The 15818-nt window shown below is 35.6% G+C and overlaps 1 protein-coding gene across 1 annotated transcript in view; it reads left to right on the top strand.

Annotated features, from left to right (window-relative positions):
- Positions 1 to 15818, top strand: part of POLN (DNA polymerase nu) — a 96866-nt gene that overhangs the window by 63887 nt on the left and 17161 nt on the right. Inside the window, exons 21-23 of the mRNA XM_079306330.1 lie at positions 3334 to 3465; positions 6289 to 6399; positions 10100 to 10178. Coding sequence (XP_079162456.1) covers positions 3334 to 3465; positions 6289 to 6399; positions 10100 to 10178 — 322 coding nt within the window. The remainder of the gene's footprint in view (positions 1 to 3333; positions 3466 to 6288; positions 6400 to 10099; positions 10179 to 15818) is intronic.

Raw genomic sequence — 15818 nt, 5'->3', positions numbered from 1 at the left:
TGAGTTTTTGAAAAAGTCATTTAGGAAGTGAGAGCCCTGGGCTGCAGGCTTCATGTAACTTGGAAACACTTAATGTTGCATCTTGGGTTCCTGGTTTTTAATGCTTTCTAAGCCTTTCTTTTGCACTGAATTCTTGAACCAAAGGCAGAATCAGCCAGGGTATTCCATTTATCATTTATGGCATTCAGTTTGCAAGAAATGCATCGAATTCAGGTCTCCAGAATATCTATTTTATGTTTAGGTATGTGTGTAGTTTGTATGCACACCTATAAGAGTATATACATATATGTATACACACCTGCATTTTTACATTAAGCTGTATTGCATTTAAAACCTTTGTGTTTAAAATCTGTATTTAAAAAGCCCAGCACTAACATCCTGCACTGTAAATTTAGACCTGCCTGTGCTGAGACTGGAATCAAATCTTTGATTTCTCATCTGAAGGGTTTCATCACTGGGTTATTTTACAGAATGCCAGCATTATCACCCCTTCCCCTTGGTCCATGCAAATTTCCTATCTCTCCCCTTCAGTGTGGGTGGCACGGGCAGATACCAGATGTAATCAGATGAATCACCACCAGTTGAATGCCCTGTAGTTCTGTACATAGTCCAAAATGTCTCAGTTCCTGGGGCTCAGTGGAACCTATGTCTGTCTACTCACCTATAGAGAACTTCCATGTTTACATTTAAGCACAGTACTGGCACTCCCTCACTTGCTCTGAACCAGGCACCAAAGATTTCAGTGCAGCAGTGCTTGATATAAGTGTCTCCATTTACTTGTTTGCTTTGTGTCCCTCTCTCTCAAGCAAGGGCAGCTGAAGCACCTCAAAGATAATAAGAAATTTCCAGTTCATTAGAAATGTGATCAGATCCTAATTAAGACATGAAATGATATCATTAAACCACTTAGATGGAAACTGGGCTGACAAAAAATAATTGTTAAATACCTGAAATTGATGGACTGAATTCCACCCACTGTTTGTCTCCCTTCAAAAGACAGCTCACTTTTCATTAAGGAGACATTTTGATACAACTGAAGAGTGCTAATAATACTTCTTTTATGATTGAAAACTACAAAAACACTTTCATGAGGAGCTTGCCTATATTATGCCTACAGGAGTTAATGAAAACCTTTCATATAGTAAATAGTAATCTTTTTTTTTTTCTTTTTGTTTTCTTAGCTTTAGGTTACACTTGGTTCATGTATTCAAAGTCTTTTCTTTAATTCTGAAGGATAATAAAGAAGAAGGTTGGTTATTAGGAAAACGTTTTCACCCAGAGAGGGGTGGTGGGCACTGGAACAGGCTCCCCAGTGCAGTGGTCACAACCCCAAGCCTGGCAGGAGTTCAAGAAAGCATTTGGACAACACTCTCAGGCAAATGGTTTGGCTCCTGGGGTGTCCTGTGCAGGGCCAGGAATTGATCCATGTGGGTCCCTTCCAGCTCAGGACATTCTATAAGTGTTTTTGGTTGTTTTGGAGCAGTTCAATTGACTTGTTTCTGCCTTAGTCATCTTGTAGAACAGAAACAAGGCAACTCAAACATCTGTAAACTGTGGAATTCCTTCTAGTCAATGGCAGTATGTTCAGGCCCTGAACTGATGCAGAGGGCTATTGCAGTGTTTAAATGGAAACTAATGCTATTTTCATTTTTGAAAGATGATATTGCAGAATGGAGAACACTGAAACTCATAGGCTGCTGCTAGTAATTCCCCTGGCACAGATAATTCAAGAAGAGTGCTCAGAGAAGGTTCAATCTGCTCCTGGGCTTTGCCTTGCATGTCCTGTGCTCCTGCATTGTGGAGCATGATCTGACACAATTATGTGGCTGCTCATTCCCCTCTTTTTGCTTCCCAAGGACTGCATTTCCCTGGGACCTTTCAGACGTCCTTGCTAATATTGTACTTTAATTTTCCTAGTATTTTATGCAATTGTTCTGTGTATTAATAGTTCTTTAAATGTATAACATGGACAAACCTAGATGTTACAGTTCTCTAAGGAAGCTACAGCAGTCTTCTAGCTGTTAGCAATGTGTGCTTTATCAGACAGATTTGTCATTTGCTGACCCATGAAGAAAACCCAAATTAATTAGATGTCAAAAAAAGAAAAAAACAAAAGAAAAAGAAAAAAAGAAGAGTACAGATCTCTAATAGCTCAGCAAATGTCATCCTGGATGTCTGTGTGAATTTTTTCCTCCAGCACCTTGTCCAGACTGGTGTTCTTGCATCTTAGTGCAGATCCTGGCGTGACTGAGAACAAAATGCTCCAGGAATTGTTCTGAAATGCACATCAGCCTGACAGTGATGGCATTTAGGTGGCTGAAATCCTCTCTCTTTTAAAAGTGCTAGACAATTTTTCTTGACAGCCTTACCGTGACAATGACTATTCTGTGCCTTTGGTGCCTTGAGATGTCTCCTCTCAGCTTATGTTCTTTACAGACACAGTGCTGGTTTTGTGTTGCTGTGCAGCAGACATAAATATATCTGTCTTTCAAACTTCATATTAGCCATATTGATGTATGTTTTATTTTTACTGGAACTGTTTGATTTATAAGTGAGTTTAAACTGTAGCTCTTAGTTTATATTTTCACACTCTGTAGTATCTTCAGGTTATTTCTGCCTTTTCTTATAAATGCTCTTAGATCCAGCAAAACAGATATTGTGCACCTATATCCTGTCCAAAAGTTATTATTATTGCTTTCTCTCTCTGTTGAAACACTATTGCTGTTTTTTTCTTTTTCCATTTTTCTTCTTTTTCTGACCCTTTTATCTCAAAACTTGTACCCAGATTTCTACTGACATTGAGGAGCCTAAGACTGAAATCTGTGGGACTCAGACTCCAAACATCCTTTCTAAATTCAGGCTAAACTCTAAAGTTTCTAGCTAAACTCAACCTCAAACATCTCCATCCTTTTTTATATTGTCATTATATTTGTGTTTGTTTAAAGTTAATTTCAAATTGTTTTCTGCTCTTCAAAGTTTGGAGATTGCAGCACTGAACTAGTAAAATGATACTTAAAGCAACAGCTCTGTGAACAAAAGAGATTTCAACCATGTTAGAGATATAAATTATGACTAAGAATTTCTTAATTGCATACTTCTTATTTACTTCTTATTAATTATATGCTTAATCCAGTAACTTCAGTAAAACATTCAAGATCAGGATTAAACTTTTTTTTTGTTGCAATATGATTTTAGTGTATCAGATGCATCCTCTTTCATAAGAGGTAAGTCAAGTTAACTAATTCCACTAATTGTGCATGAAACAGTGCTATTGTATGTACTGGTTTTCTGTTCTGCTTTATTGCATAGTAGAGATAATTTCTGTATCACCAGGTAAAGAACGTCTCGCTGACTGCTTGGGAATTACTCCAGTTCAAGCCAGTCAATTTATAGAGAGTTTTATGGAAAAATACAAGAAAGTACATGAGTTTACAAAGAAAACCATTGAACAGTGCCGAAATAAAGGTAACTCAAAGTCTGTGACTTCATTTGTTTACTGATCTGCACTGTGTGACAGTGGTGAAGACAAGATTCAGCTTGACCCAAATTCATATAGTTACAGGACAACAAAAAAATATGGAATATCCTTTCTTGGTGAATCAGGTTTGGGTTGGATTTTTTTTTTTTTCTTTTTTAGCCCTAGAAAGAGCTGGTTAAGTCTGCCTTTTCTCAGAAAGATACTAACAGAATTAGACATCTGTTCTCAGAATGAACCCCACTTAATGTCAAGTTCCACTGCATCATTTGGAGATATAATATACTCCAACAGAAAAAAAGCCCAAGGAATCCTCTATCTAATAAATTGGGTACATGGCTGCTGGACTGTGGAAGTTCAGTCAATTTACACAGCATGTTTTTTAAACTTATTTTTTCTTTGCATCAATCAGACTTTATATTCTTGAAGTTCAGGTGGTAGCTGCAGTGACAGATGTGTGCAGAGTCCTTCTGGAGCCAGCAGCTGCAAACTCTTCTTGCATCAAATTTGTTTTTAGTCTACATATTCATTTATATTTAGTGAATCCTAGGAGTGCAGTAATTTGAGAAAACCTAGCTGCTTGAAATATTGTCTTTTAAAAGCTAATTAACAGAACTGTCAAAATCGAGTTATTTTGTTTCTTAATAGAGCATGCAGTACTAAGACAGTTTTTAGAAATAAATAGTAAATTTGCAATATAATGTTATCCATCACTGTGTGGGTAAGTGTCATGACAGAAACATATAATTCACTTATAGTTATGAAAATTGGTAGGATTCATTTTTTGTACTTTGTAGGGTCTCAAAATCTACTGGAAGTATGAACTGTCATTGTGTCACATATTTGCATTCCTTTGTTTATTAATATTTCTCAAGAAAAGTGAAGTTACCGAACATCCGTTTTTAGTTGTAATTAAGCCCAGCATAACATGCCTAGTAAAATATTGCACATTTATGATATGTTTATGATATATTTAAAATAATTTAGCATTCTTTTCTTAAAAGTGAATTAATTTCAATAAACAGACTTCTGTGCAAGAGAATCTGGTTTATGAGTTAAGTAAACAGGAATGTCATGACTAATGTTTTAAAGTCATCAAAGAACACTTGTCTAATTACTTCATACTCCTTCTTACACTCCTGCCTATCAACCATTTTTAACCATTAAAGATAGAAGAGCAATCTGTTTAGGTTGTACAAGCTTTAGAAATCTGAAGCAGATCAATATTATTTAATATTTTTCTTGTTAATCCACCCTGGATTCTAACGTTCCAACAAAAACATTCCAACTTATTGAGCTCATTAGAAGGTAATTTTTCTTAACTTATTTGCAGTTCAAAGGTGAGGAGCACCTCCCTGACTAATATTATTTGTTATGGATGTCTGATACTCCATGTAGACATGATGAGGATATAAATAATTCTTTTATGAGGAAGATATTTATTAGAGTATATATTACTATACTGCTGTCGTTTTTTATGAAATTATTGAAATATTGAAAAGGCTACATTAGGACCTCATTCAGGCATGCATTTTCAGATTAATCATTGGCACCAGGCACCTTCTCTGCCATTGTTACATGGATGATGGTGTTTGTTTGGGGATGCTGCTCAGTTAGGAGTCATACCTCACAGGAATAAGGATATTACAGAAAGTCTAATTTTACCTAAGAATACAATGTTTCAAGAATTCCATCTTTAAATACTGTTCTTCATGGAAAATATTAGTTAAATTGGGAAGACTGATTGCCAAAGAATACTCTAACTTCAAATAGTTCTGTTCCTTGTTTCAAAGCTGGTACTTTTGGTATCAGTGCTCCTGGAAACGCATTAATTCACAGAAAGCTGAATTAATTCATCCTCTGCACACAAACCTGGATATATGTTGTCCATAATAAGGTTTTTGTTTGAAGAGGTCTCCTCACCACTTGTGCTTGCTCAGTCTGAACTTCCATGATATCTAATGGCAATTTGTGGGTAGTCAAGGTGATCAGAAATACAAATAAAATTTTTTTTCAAGTTGTATTCTTAACATGGATGATTTTTCATTCTCCTCAAAATAAGAATAGACGTTTATTTTTGAAGATAAGCTAAGTTTTGTGTGTGTTATTTTGACAAGAGGATCCTCACATCTCTTTTCCTCTCTCAACTCCTCTCACATGCCCTCCAAATAGGGGTTTTTTAGCAAAATACATCATTAGGCCTAACATAAAGCTTTAACTGTGTTTTTATGTTCCTTTTAAACTAAAAAATCCTACCACACTATGGTTAAGAAAGCTTGGCTGTGAAAGAAACACAAAAATACTACATAAAGAAAACTGAAGAAAAAAACCCACAACTTTTCCCCCAAAAAACCTATTTTATATTTCTGGGAAATATTCATTACTGATTTAATTACTCTACAAATTGATTTTTCTTTACTATTCCCAAGTAAACTGTTCATGGTGTGGAAAGCTCTAATTACGGCTGCTAATAGATAGCTAATTCTGCTAGGTATTTATAGTTTAATCTCCCACAGAGAGAGTTTGCTGGTTTATCAGTAGACATTCCTAATAAAAATTTAACAGCCTTAAAGAACAAAAGTTTTCCTTGTATAACATGTATCAACTCTCTGAATGAAATAATTCTTAAACCAAAAATACAATAAGCATTGAAGGTTTAAACAAGCTCTGACCATTTTCAGAGAACAAAATATTAAATTGACTTAGGCAGCACATAATTGCAAATATCTGTATTATCTTCAAAAAGAATTTTTGCAATTTAATTTTAACCTCTCTGTATCACATAAGAGTAATCTTTATTTAAACCCTTCAAGGTTATGTGGTTTCCATAATGGGACGCAAAAGGCCACTGGCCAATATCAATGCACAGGATTACAAGCTACGCACTCAAGCAGAGAGGCAGGCTGTCAATTTTGTTGTTCAAGGTAAAGATCTGCCTCCCCACCTTCCTGTCCACCCACCTGTCTCCATCCCTGCTTGGCTTTAGTGGGCAACAACTCTGATAATCTCAGAATGAAAATTCCAGTGGTCCACTGGAGGCATGTGTTTTACTCTTATATATATTTTCCATCTACCTTTGAAGTTACCAGTAAACAGAATAATATAATAATAATGATAGTAACAGTAACAGTATAAATGTTTTAGCACAGTGGAGTGCTCTGTGATAGTTAAATGTAGGTATTGATACAAACTATGTATAGGGAGAATATCTAGAATTTTGTTCTTCAGATGCATTGTTTCTTTGAACTCTTTCCTTTATGATTTTTATAGTCTATTACTCCAGAAGGATTTCTATGATTCTGTTTCTTACAGATTCCAACTTTTATTTTGCCAGATAGCTTTAGTTTCAGAAATAGAGAATGTTACAATAATTGTGCATTATTATTATTTGTTTTGAAATCCAGCTCATTATTTAAAGAAATTTTCAAATTTAATTCTGTGGAGGTCAAGAAAAAAGGTGTTTTTCCCACAGAAAAACATTTAACATATAGATTGGAAATGTAAAAGTCAGCATTCTGTGCTCACATGTTAGTTAATCTGATGCAATAACATACTCTGTTTAAATCACTTGGGGCTCAGGGGTGTACAGAATTTAGCCACCCAAAGGGATAAAAACCTGAGCTGTCAGCCCAAAACTGAGATCCCTCCTATCAAGCTGTCCCTTAGAAGAATTATTTTTTTAATTGGATGATGCTGACAGAGTTTTCCTTGAGTTATCCTAAAACTGTACAATTTGGACTGTACAATTTACAGGCAAGGAAAAAGTGCTTTCTAGACATGCATGGTGATGACATGCTCCTTTTAAAGTTATTTGAATTTGCCTTTTGAAAGTATCACTTTCCTCTCCAAATATTATTCATTTTGATGTTTAATTTTTAAAATTACTTAAGTATTTATGTCGTGTTTGATAGTCCTTAAATACTGTCTCTGCAAAGAAACCTACAGATCTAGAATTCTAATTCTCATTCTGTGAGTCCTGCAGAGCACACAGTGTAGCACTGATAAAGAGACACATCCCTGTGAGCAGCATTTGCTGTGTCCATCTGTCCCAAGAGCTGGAGCAAGGCTGTGACAGCACTATAGAACATTCAGTTCTATGTACCTATAATAATAAAATGGTCAGATTTCACTGTCTGTTCAAGTGATACTGGAGGAAAAATCTAATGCAAAATAATGTCATTGTTACTCAAAATGGAATATTAAAGGTGTGGTAAATCAAGGATTAAAAACTCTAAAATATTCAGTATTCCCAAATTTTATAAAAAAGTTCATTTTAGACTACCATGAAGTTTTAATTTTAAGATTTCAGCTAGGAGATAATATTTGAAGACTGTAAAAGCTTTCTAAGTGATGATAAAACCTTTTATCATATTTAGTGTACTAAACTGCATTTAATATGTATTTTTAAGTTAAACCTAATAGTCTAATTAATTTAAGTAATTTACATTTTGATTATGGTTGCAGCAACTGATAGCAGAACACTTCAGATGCATGACAGTATTGAGAGGAATGTAGAACTGTAGCTTTGAATTACTACAATTGGGTTTCTCACACTTCTTTCATAGTGGTTTTTCTCCTTTTGAATATTTCCCTGTTCAATAGTTTTAACCAATGTACAGCATATTACTCTTCACTTATTATTCAGTTGTACCTATCCCCATAGAGCAAATAGTTCATTTTATCTTTAACTATTTATTTATAATTATTTTCTTTTTTAAAAGTTTAAAATAAGATACTTTTAAAAATCATATTTCAGTAAAAATTATTTTGAGAAGTCTTTCAAATTTTATTACTCTACAATATTTAGTAAAGAATATATCTAGAACATTTCTTTTGTGATGGACTGAATGCTCAGTATAGTTTTATTCTCTCAATCACTAAGAAAATATTTATCTGATCTTTGCTGAAACATCCTGTAATGGTTTTGAAATTAAAACTAGTGAGAGACTTTAAGTCAGGGAAAAAGAGAAAAATAAAATGCATGCAAAAGTACAAAAGAAAAACTACTGACAGAGTCAGAACACAACTTGACGCTTTGCTAGTTAGCGTGGTGATAGCAATCCAGATTAAGTGGTCTTCTCAAAGCAGTGATCTTGTAGAAATCTTGGCAGTGATCTTGGTAGATCTTGTTCTCTGGAAACCAGTGGGTAAGGGCTGCTTTGGTGTTCTAAATTTCATTTTTTATCTGGGTAGGAAAGGCTTGGCTCCTCCCCCTGGGTGGAGCATCTCCCAGTGGGATGATGTAATTTTATCAGTCATGCACTGGGACTCGATGGCCCATTAACATAAGATTCTTGTTCTTGGAGGAAGGATGGGTCCTGGGAAAGATAAAGAACACTGCCCCATCTGGTTTTTAACAGATGGCCCATTAGCAGAGGATATCTCCCACAGAGATAAGAATCACTGCCCCACCTGGTTGCACCAGATGGTGATAGAATGCTTACCTTTGGGCACATCTTTACATTGTAATTTAGGACACATCCTTTCTTACTTTTTAAATCAGTTGTCCCTTTTTGTGAAGTGCTATTAAATCGGAACTTGTGATGTGAGGTGCTGAGCTCCTTTCTCCAGTGACAGCTGTAGGACCTGAGGGAGTGGCATGAAGCTGTGTTGGGGAGGTTTAGGTTGGATATTAGCAAAAGGTTCTTCACCCAGAGGGTGGTTGGGCAGTGGAACAGGCTCCCCAGGGAACTGATCACAGAGTTCAAGGAGTGTTTGGACAATGCTCTCAATCATATAGTTCAGATTTAGAATCCTGCAGGGAGCAGGGAGTTGGGGAGTTGGACTTGATGCTATCTGTGTGTCCCTTCCAATTGAAGATATTCTGTGATTCTCTGATTACCTCGCAGCAGAGTATTCTTGACATTTGGCTACTGTTCTCTGCCCCTATTCTGAAAGTTGAATCATTTGGAAGAAAAAATTCAGAAATCATTGAGTTACAGGGTTGTAAAAAGGAACATGATCTAGGACATTTAGGATGTTTAATGAGACAAGGAGGATTATGGCTTCCACCCTGTACTCAAAGGATTGTTTCTGTATTTTATCAGATAAACCTTATGTGTAAAATGTTTGGATCAGAACAAAGCCCTTTACCAAAATGCAGGCCTGGAGAGTTATTCTGCCTCTTGATGACTGTTTTATGCACCACTGCTCTTAACACTGTAATGTAATGAATATACATTACATACACATGGAAATGTGAAAAAGTGCAAAATTAAAGCTCCAAATTGAAATGCAGCACTGAAACAATGTTCTGACCTTTTGTGACATTAAATTTCAATTGATTAATAGGTAAATTTTAATTAAAGCTTAGCGATAGATGATTTCATACCTTTTTTTATAGAAAGCAATTTTTCAACATATAGCCATGAATGACAAATTCACCTTTAATTAGCACATAATTTCATATTGTTATTTTCTAGTTTTAATTAACATGTAATTACTTCCTCTGTTATTTATTTATCTTATAATCTGTTTCACATATTCCATTAATTGAATCTGCTAATTTTGAAAATTCTTATAATTCAGAATCTTCTGATGTTTTTTGTTCCTATGCCATAGTCCCAAGAAGAACATTTTTCTTTTGCATGCTTTAAATTAAAAACAGAACACTTTCTTTCATAGGCTCTGCAGCTGATCTTTGTAAAATGGCTATGGTGAAGATTTTTGCCTCTGTTGTCACTTCTCCAACTTTAACAGCCAGGTTAGTAATGAATGACTGCAAAACTGGTTTTAAAACAAAATTAATATGTCTGGTGTTTTAAGCAGCTCTAGAACTACCATATGTACCTCTGAATCTTTTCATAAGCAAGGACATGTGGAATGGTTTTATACATTTAAAGTTGTATCTTTGTGCTTAAATGATTGGATCTGTAAATGCATCCTAAGGCGTTGAAGTGCCCCAGGGGTCACTTAAACTCAGTCAGATCTAATTCAGTGGTGGTTCTGAACCTTTGAAATCAAGCCCACTGATCATATCCTTCCTGTATTTGAGTGTATTGTACAGTGGGAATTGAACATTCAATGGGCTGGGAAAAAAAACAGGAATCAGGAAACCAGTGCTCAAGCAAAGTAAATGAACATTTTTTTATTCTTGCATAGATGGCTTTTCTTTAAAGAAAAGCTCGGTCATCATGATTCTCTTCTGTTATGACTGCTCAGAGTTGGGTGGGAGATCACAGAATGTCCTCAAAGAGTTTTTTGCCAGTTGCAGAAATAATGAAGTCTACTTTTCCTGTGGAGAAGTTGGTCCAGACAACCAGTGAGAATTATTATTTGCTGCAATAGAAAGAGACTTTGTAGTCAAACATGTTGAAAAAAACCCAAATAACTGGTTTCTCATCTTTGGTAATGCAAAGATTTTGTAGCAAACAATCCAATAGAGCATGAATTGGTTCAGTAAAAGATCAGACAAAGCAGAGTAGTGCAAGTAGAGCGGAACATCAATGTTTCTGTTGTCATCTACAATAGAAGATGGATGATAATTAGCTGTAGCAATCATGCTTTGAGGACTTCCGTGGGTGTTTAGCTCAGTACAAAGAAATAGGGTTTGTCCTTCCAAATATATTTGCAATTTTAGCTATTATCTAACCCTATAAGTAATTTGTGTGTGTTAGTGTGTGTATGATTTACACACAGCAGTGTTGTCTTTGATCAAACATTTGATCAATATTTGAAAATACAATTTCTAATTACAAATAAAAGCTCAATTTGTTAAATTCAAAGTAGTTGGACTCATTTCATGCTAAAAATAAAATAACTCCTGAGTGACTCTTAAATATTCGTGTAACTTTTTTAAGCAAAATACCACTGTACTATTAAAAAAGAAAAGTAAGTAGCCCACTATTACAAATCTGAAAAAGGAAATTGTTCTTTGGTGGAGATCCTGTGTGCACTCACACATTGATACATTTATGTATTAAATGTTGGATGATTCACTATCACATATTGCATTGTACACTTTCAGGCAGATTGTCTGCACTGATTATAATTCATTTTACTACCTGAGTTGAATGAGGAGCCCAGAATCTGTCAGCTGTGGCATGGATGAAAATTTCTGCATCAGTAGCAGGCATAACTGAGTTAGATGAGTGATGGAGGAGCAGCCAACAGCCTTTGTGGAGGAGGCAAGTGGAGGTGGTGCAAGGGCAAAGAACATACTGCATTCTGTAGTTCCTGCCTGGCACAAAGGTCTTCAGGTTCAGCAACTGGCTGTTTGTTGTAATTCTGAGAAAGCCAAAGTTTTCTACTACTAATGTCATGTCTGATTAAGCTTGTCAATGTTTTTTACTCTCGACAGAAAATTTTACTTGGGTTTTTCTTTCTCAAAACGATTTATTTTAAAGAAGTAATGTCACCAAATGACTAAGGAGATAATGGACATGGAGAGGCATTGGAGCTGTACATGTTGAAATTCCTGGTGTTGTGAAAGCAAAGGGGAATGGCTACACCAAATAACAGAAAAATATCACTGGCTATCCTGCTTGTTCCTATCATTAATGTCACAGCTGGGAAAGACCAACACTGCAAGGGCATTTAAAAAGGATAGACTGCTTTAAACAGGGGTTTTGAACTTCTGCCAGCCATTAACAACTGGATGGTTTTGCTAGAGGAGAGTGTTTTAGTGGACAATAATGGCTTCTTGCTGTAATATTTAGTAGGTACTTACAGGCCAGGCTTGTCAGAAAAGCACAGTCAATGCCTTTGTAAATTCTGTGAACACTTCCCTGCTTGGAGAGTGGCATTTGAAAACATCAGAAGGATCTTGCCAAAAGAATATGGGACTGAAACTTGAAACATTGTGTTTCTGCTTGTCTGCCAGGTGACATTCAGTTAGTTATTTTTTCAGTGGTCTGCTTGATTTTCTTATCAGTCAGGTCAGGATAATGATTCTAACATCCTTTATAAAGCCTTTTGAAAAATATTGTTGTAAGGAAGCACGGGCATACTTGGTGCTATTGTAACTGTGGGAATGTACAGTAGCTCTTCCAAAATGAGAAGTAGAATCAATCTCCTATTATCATCCCATCAGATCATATTCATTCCAAAGATAGCACACTACTCTCTTTTCTTCTATCTTCATCCCCTTGTAAGTATTTTTATTTCGCTGTTAGAATTTCTAATTTTGGAAACAGAGTTTTCACTTTGAACAGCATATCAAAGAGAAATATCATTTTTACATGCTTTAGAAGTGATTATGAACATTTACACTGGAAGACAGTATCCTATTAAGCATTGCTAGGTTTTGTCTAACACTCAACATTTTGTCTTCTTTATCTTAGAAATAAAGAAAAAAATAATTTGAAATAAACTCTTACAGTTTTTAGTGTTATTTTGGAGGTATGTTTGCAATCTTCACTCACAACACTGCATTCATAGTTCCTGTGCTGGAGGCTGTTCAGCAGTGAGCAAGCTCTGACCCAATAGTGTGAAGCTTCCTTTTTGTGTAGCTGGCAGTCAGTAGATTTTCAGTTATTGTTTGCACATAAGGTACTGTATTTGGAAGTCAGGAAAGGTGATGAAGTTACATTTTCATGATGCTTCATCAGAGAGGCATTCTTGATGAAACAGTATATTCCACTGTGACTGACCAATTCTGTCAACTAGCAGTCTCATTTTTCTCTTTATGTTTCTTTAATTTTTAACTCAAATACTAGCCTAGCATCTTGTGCAGTTGTAAGTCAATAGGTTACTTGAAATAGGTTACTTGAAAGCATTTTACACAAATCAGGAAAAGTAGTATGAAATGTAATATATATGATACAGATCTAATACTAGTATGGGTTTACTACTGGCATCAGTGTTAATATCTCTGCATTTTGTGTGGTGCTGACAAGTAATCAAGAATTTTCAGACTTCTCCCATACTATCTGGATCTTTTTTAAGATGTTTGTCTGCTGCTGCTGGCCAAGTTGCTCACTGAAAATATGCTGCTAGCATAAATTATTGAAGTGCCAGCTTTTACCTGTCTGATTCAATCCACAGAACTTCCACACAATGTTTCCTGCAGACAGATGATAGCAGAGAAACTTCTGAAATGAGATCAAGGCATATAGTAGCAGCTGAAAGAAAGATTCATGGAATTGATAAAAGTGCAAAGGTAAACTTGGTGAACTCAGATGAACAGTTGTAGTTATTTTCAGTGTTTAAAACATCACTGCAGTGGAAACTTGATAAGAAAGAAGGATGCTGGTGAATTGTGGAAGAATTGCTACCTTTAGCAATGCTTGTACATATTTCATTTTGTAAGCTGAAGAAACACTGATGTTACCCAGAGTTTGCCTGGTATTATTATATGGACTTCTGCATATCTCAACAACTTGCACATGAACTTTAACAAGTTCACAGAACTATTGAGCAATTTGGTGTGAATCCACCAATTCTGCTTTTGCATGAAACTATTGTTCCTTCAGCACTGGACCTGTGCCACAAACACACAGCTTTATTTCTCAGCACGTTTGGAGCCTAGTTAAAGAGACAGGTTCAACCACAGGCCAGATATAAAGGAGTAATCTGAAAAGGAGAAACCAGCAGCAGATAAAAGCAACAGGTTTACTTTCTTGGTTGGTCCCAGCTGCTTTTCAATAGCAGTGGATGTTGGAGTTTTGTGTATCTTCCTCAAGGAATGAACACCTTAATCAGCCTAATGATTTTCTGTGCTGGTGAGCTGTGAATGCAACTCACTTCTATGGCTAAAGTAGTTAGAAACAACTGTTACTGTCCCAGCAACAAGTATTGTTTTATGTGACCCAGATTTTTTCCAAATACAAGTCATGTGATAAATCACAAATGATTAATTTCTTGAAAGTGGCTTGTTTTAGCTCTACACTAGTGTCCAGAGGCAGTTTATAGGGTGTGTTGGGATTCAATAACTATTATTTTATAAACTGCTTGTGCTCTCTCAGATCCATAAAAGAGGGCATATTAATAAACCCAACTTCCTGATTACATCATAATTTCAAACAAATACATTAAGTAAAATTCTTAGTGCTGCTGCTATGTGTGTTGATCTTTTTTAATTCTGGGCCTAAATCTTATGTCCACTTATCTGTTTCTTCAGGAGTTAAAGAACTGTTTTTACTCATGTCTCTTCTCTAGCAGTTTACCAGGATTTTCAAATAAATTATTTTTGCTCTGCACACAGTTTCACTCAGTATATGCCCAAACTTCCTTAATGTGTTAACTCTAGCAAGATGGTTAACTTTTATCCTTAGCCTTATACTGGAGAAATTGAATCACAAGGAAAAAATAAGTTTTGGCTTCTGCTTGAGAGGAGAATAAGATTGCTGTTTCACAGGCAAATGCTTTTGTTTCTGTAGCAGAAGGAAACTTCTGAGATCATATTGCACTCTCCATAGCTGTTGTCCAATGTATAGCTCTTTGCTTCCCAAAGTAGCCAAATAACATTGAATTTCTATACAAGCTGTAACTTAGAAAAATCATCACTTTCATCAAGCAGCCTCAGCCTTTCCTCAAAGCAGGATTTTGCAAGTATCCACAAGATGGTGAGCTGTTACCTGAACACTTCATGCTCAGTGATCCAGAGCAAGTCAGAGTAAGTTATTCTTTATAGAAAGAACCAAGTATATTTAATATGCTGAAATATCACAGCCAAAAAGCACATGCATGATATAGCAGGTTTTTCACTATTCCTTTATGTAAGACATTCAACACAAATAAATGTATTTCATTTATAAAACCCCTTTGTAGGTCACCTTTTAGATTGGTATGTTTTCAAACATTTTGGACATATGCAAAAATCCTATTATCTTTAATTAGCCATCTGTTCAGTTTTCTACTCTTCATGATGTAGCTGCTGAGAAAACCTATTTCACAGGCTAGCTGAATTTTTATAGATAAAATGTTAATATAATTTGATCTTTATCATGAAAACACTGAAAAAGGTAACTTAAAGCTAATGCAAGGAACATCTATTCAGGCATGATGTATCCTGAGCTATAACATTTATATTACAACATTAGAAACCCACATAGCTGCAGCTGCAAATTTTTTTTAAAAGGGTAAATTCTTCAAAATATTGCAATATGCTAATAATCTTGTTCATTACTTACATGACAAAAGGCATTCTGTCCACTGGAATCTGTAGGTTCTGTGGGGAAACTGTGGCACAATTAAACAACAGGTAGCATTAGTAGTACCAGAAAATAAATGAATAGTGTTTCAGAATAGAGAGCATAGATATTTTTGGGAGGAATTGGATCCAGCTTCCATCTGGTCCATTATCACTGAGTGTGGCCAGTAGCAGATGCTTCAGGAGGGAGGTGTAAGATTTGTAGCACAGTGGCCTGTCTGTCTTTTTATCTTCCTCTGCTTGTAGGGATGA

Source organism: Erithacus rubecula (genome assembly GCF_903797595.1).
Source record: "Erithacus rubecula genome assembly, chromosome: 5".
NCBI classification, from domain to species: Eukaryota; Metazoa; Chordata; class Aves; order Passeriformes; family Muscicapidae; genus Erithacus; species Erithacus rubecula.
This window is presented reverse-complemented; position numbering and strand designations above follow the sequence as displayed.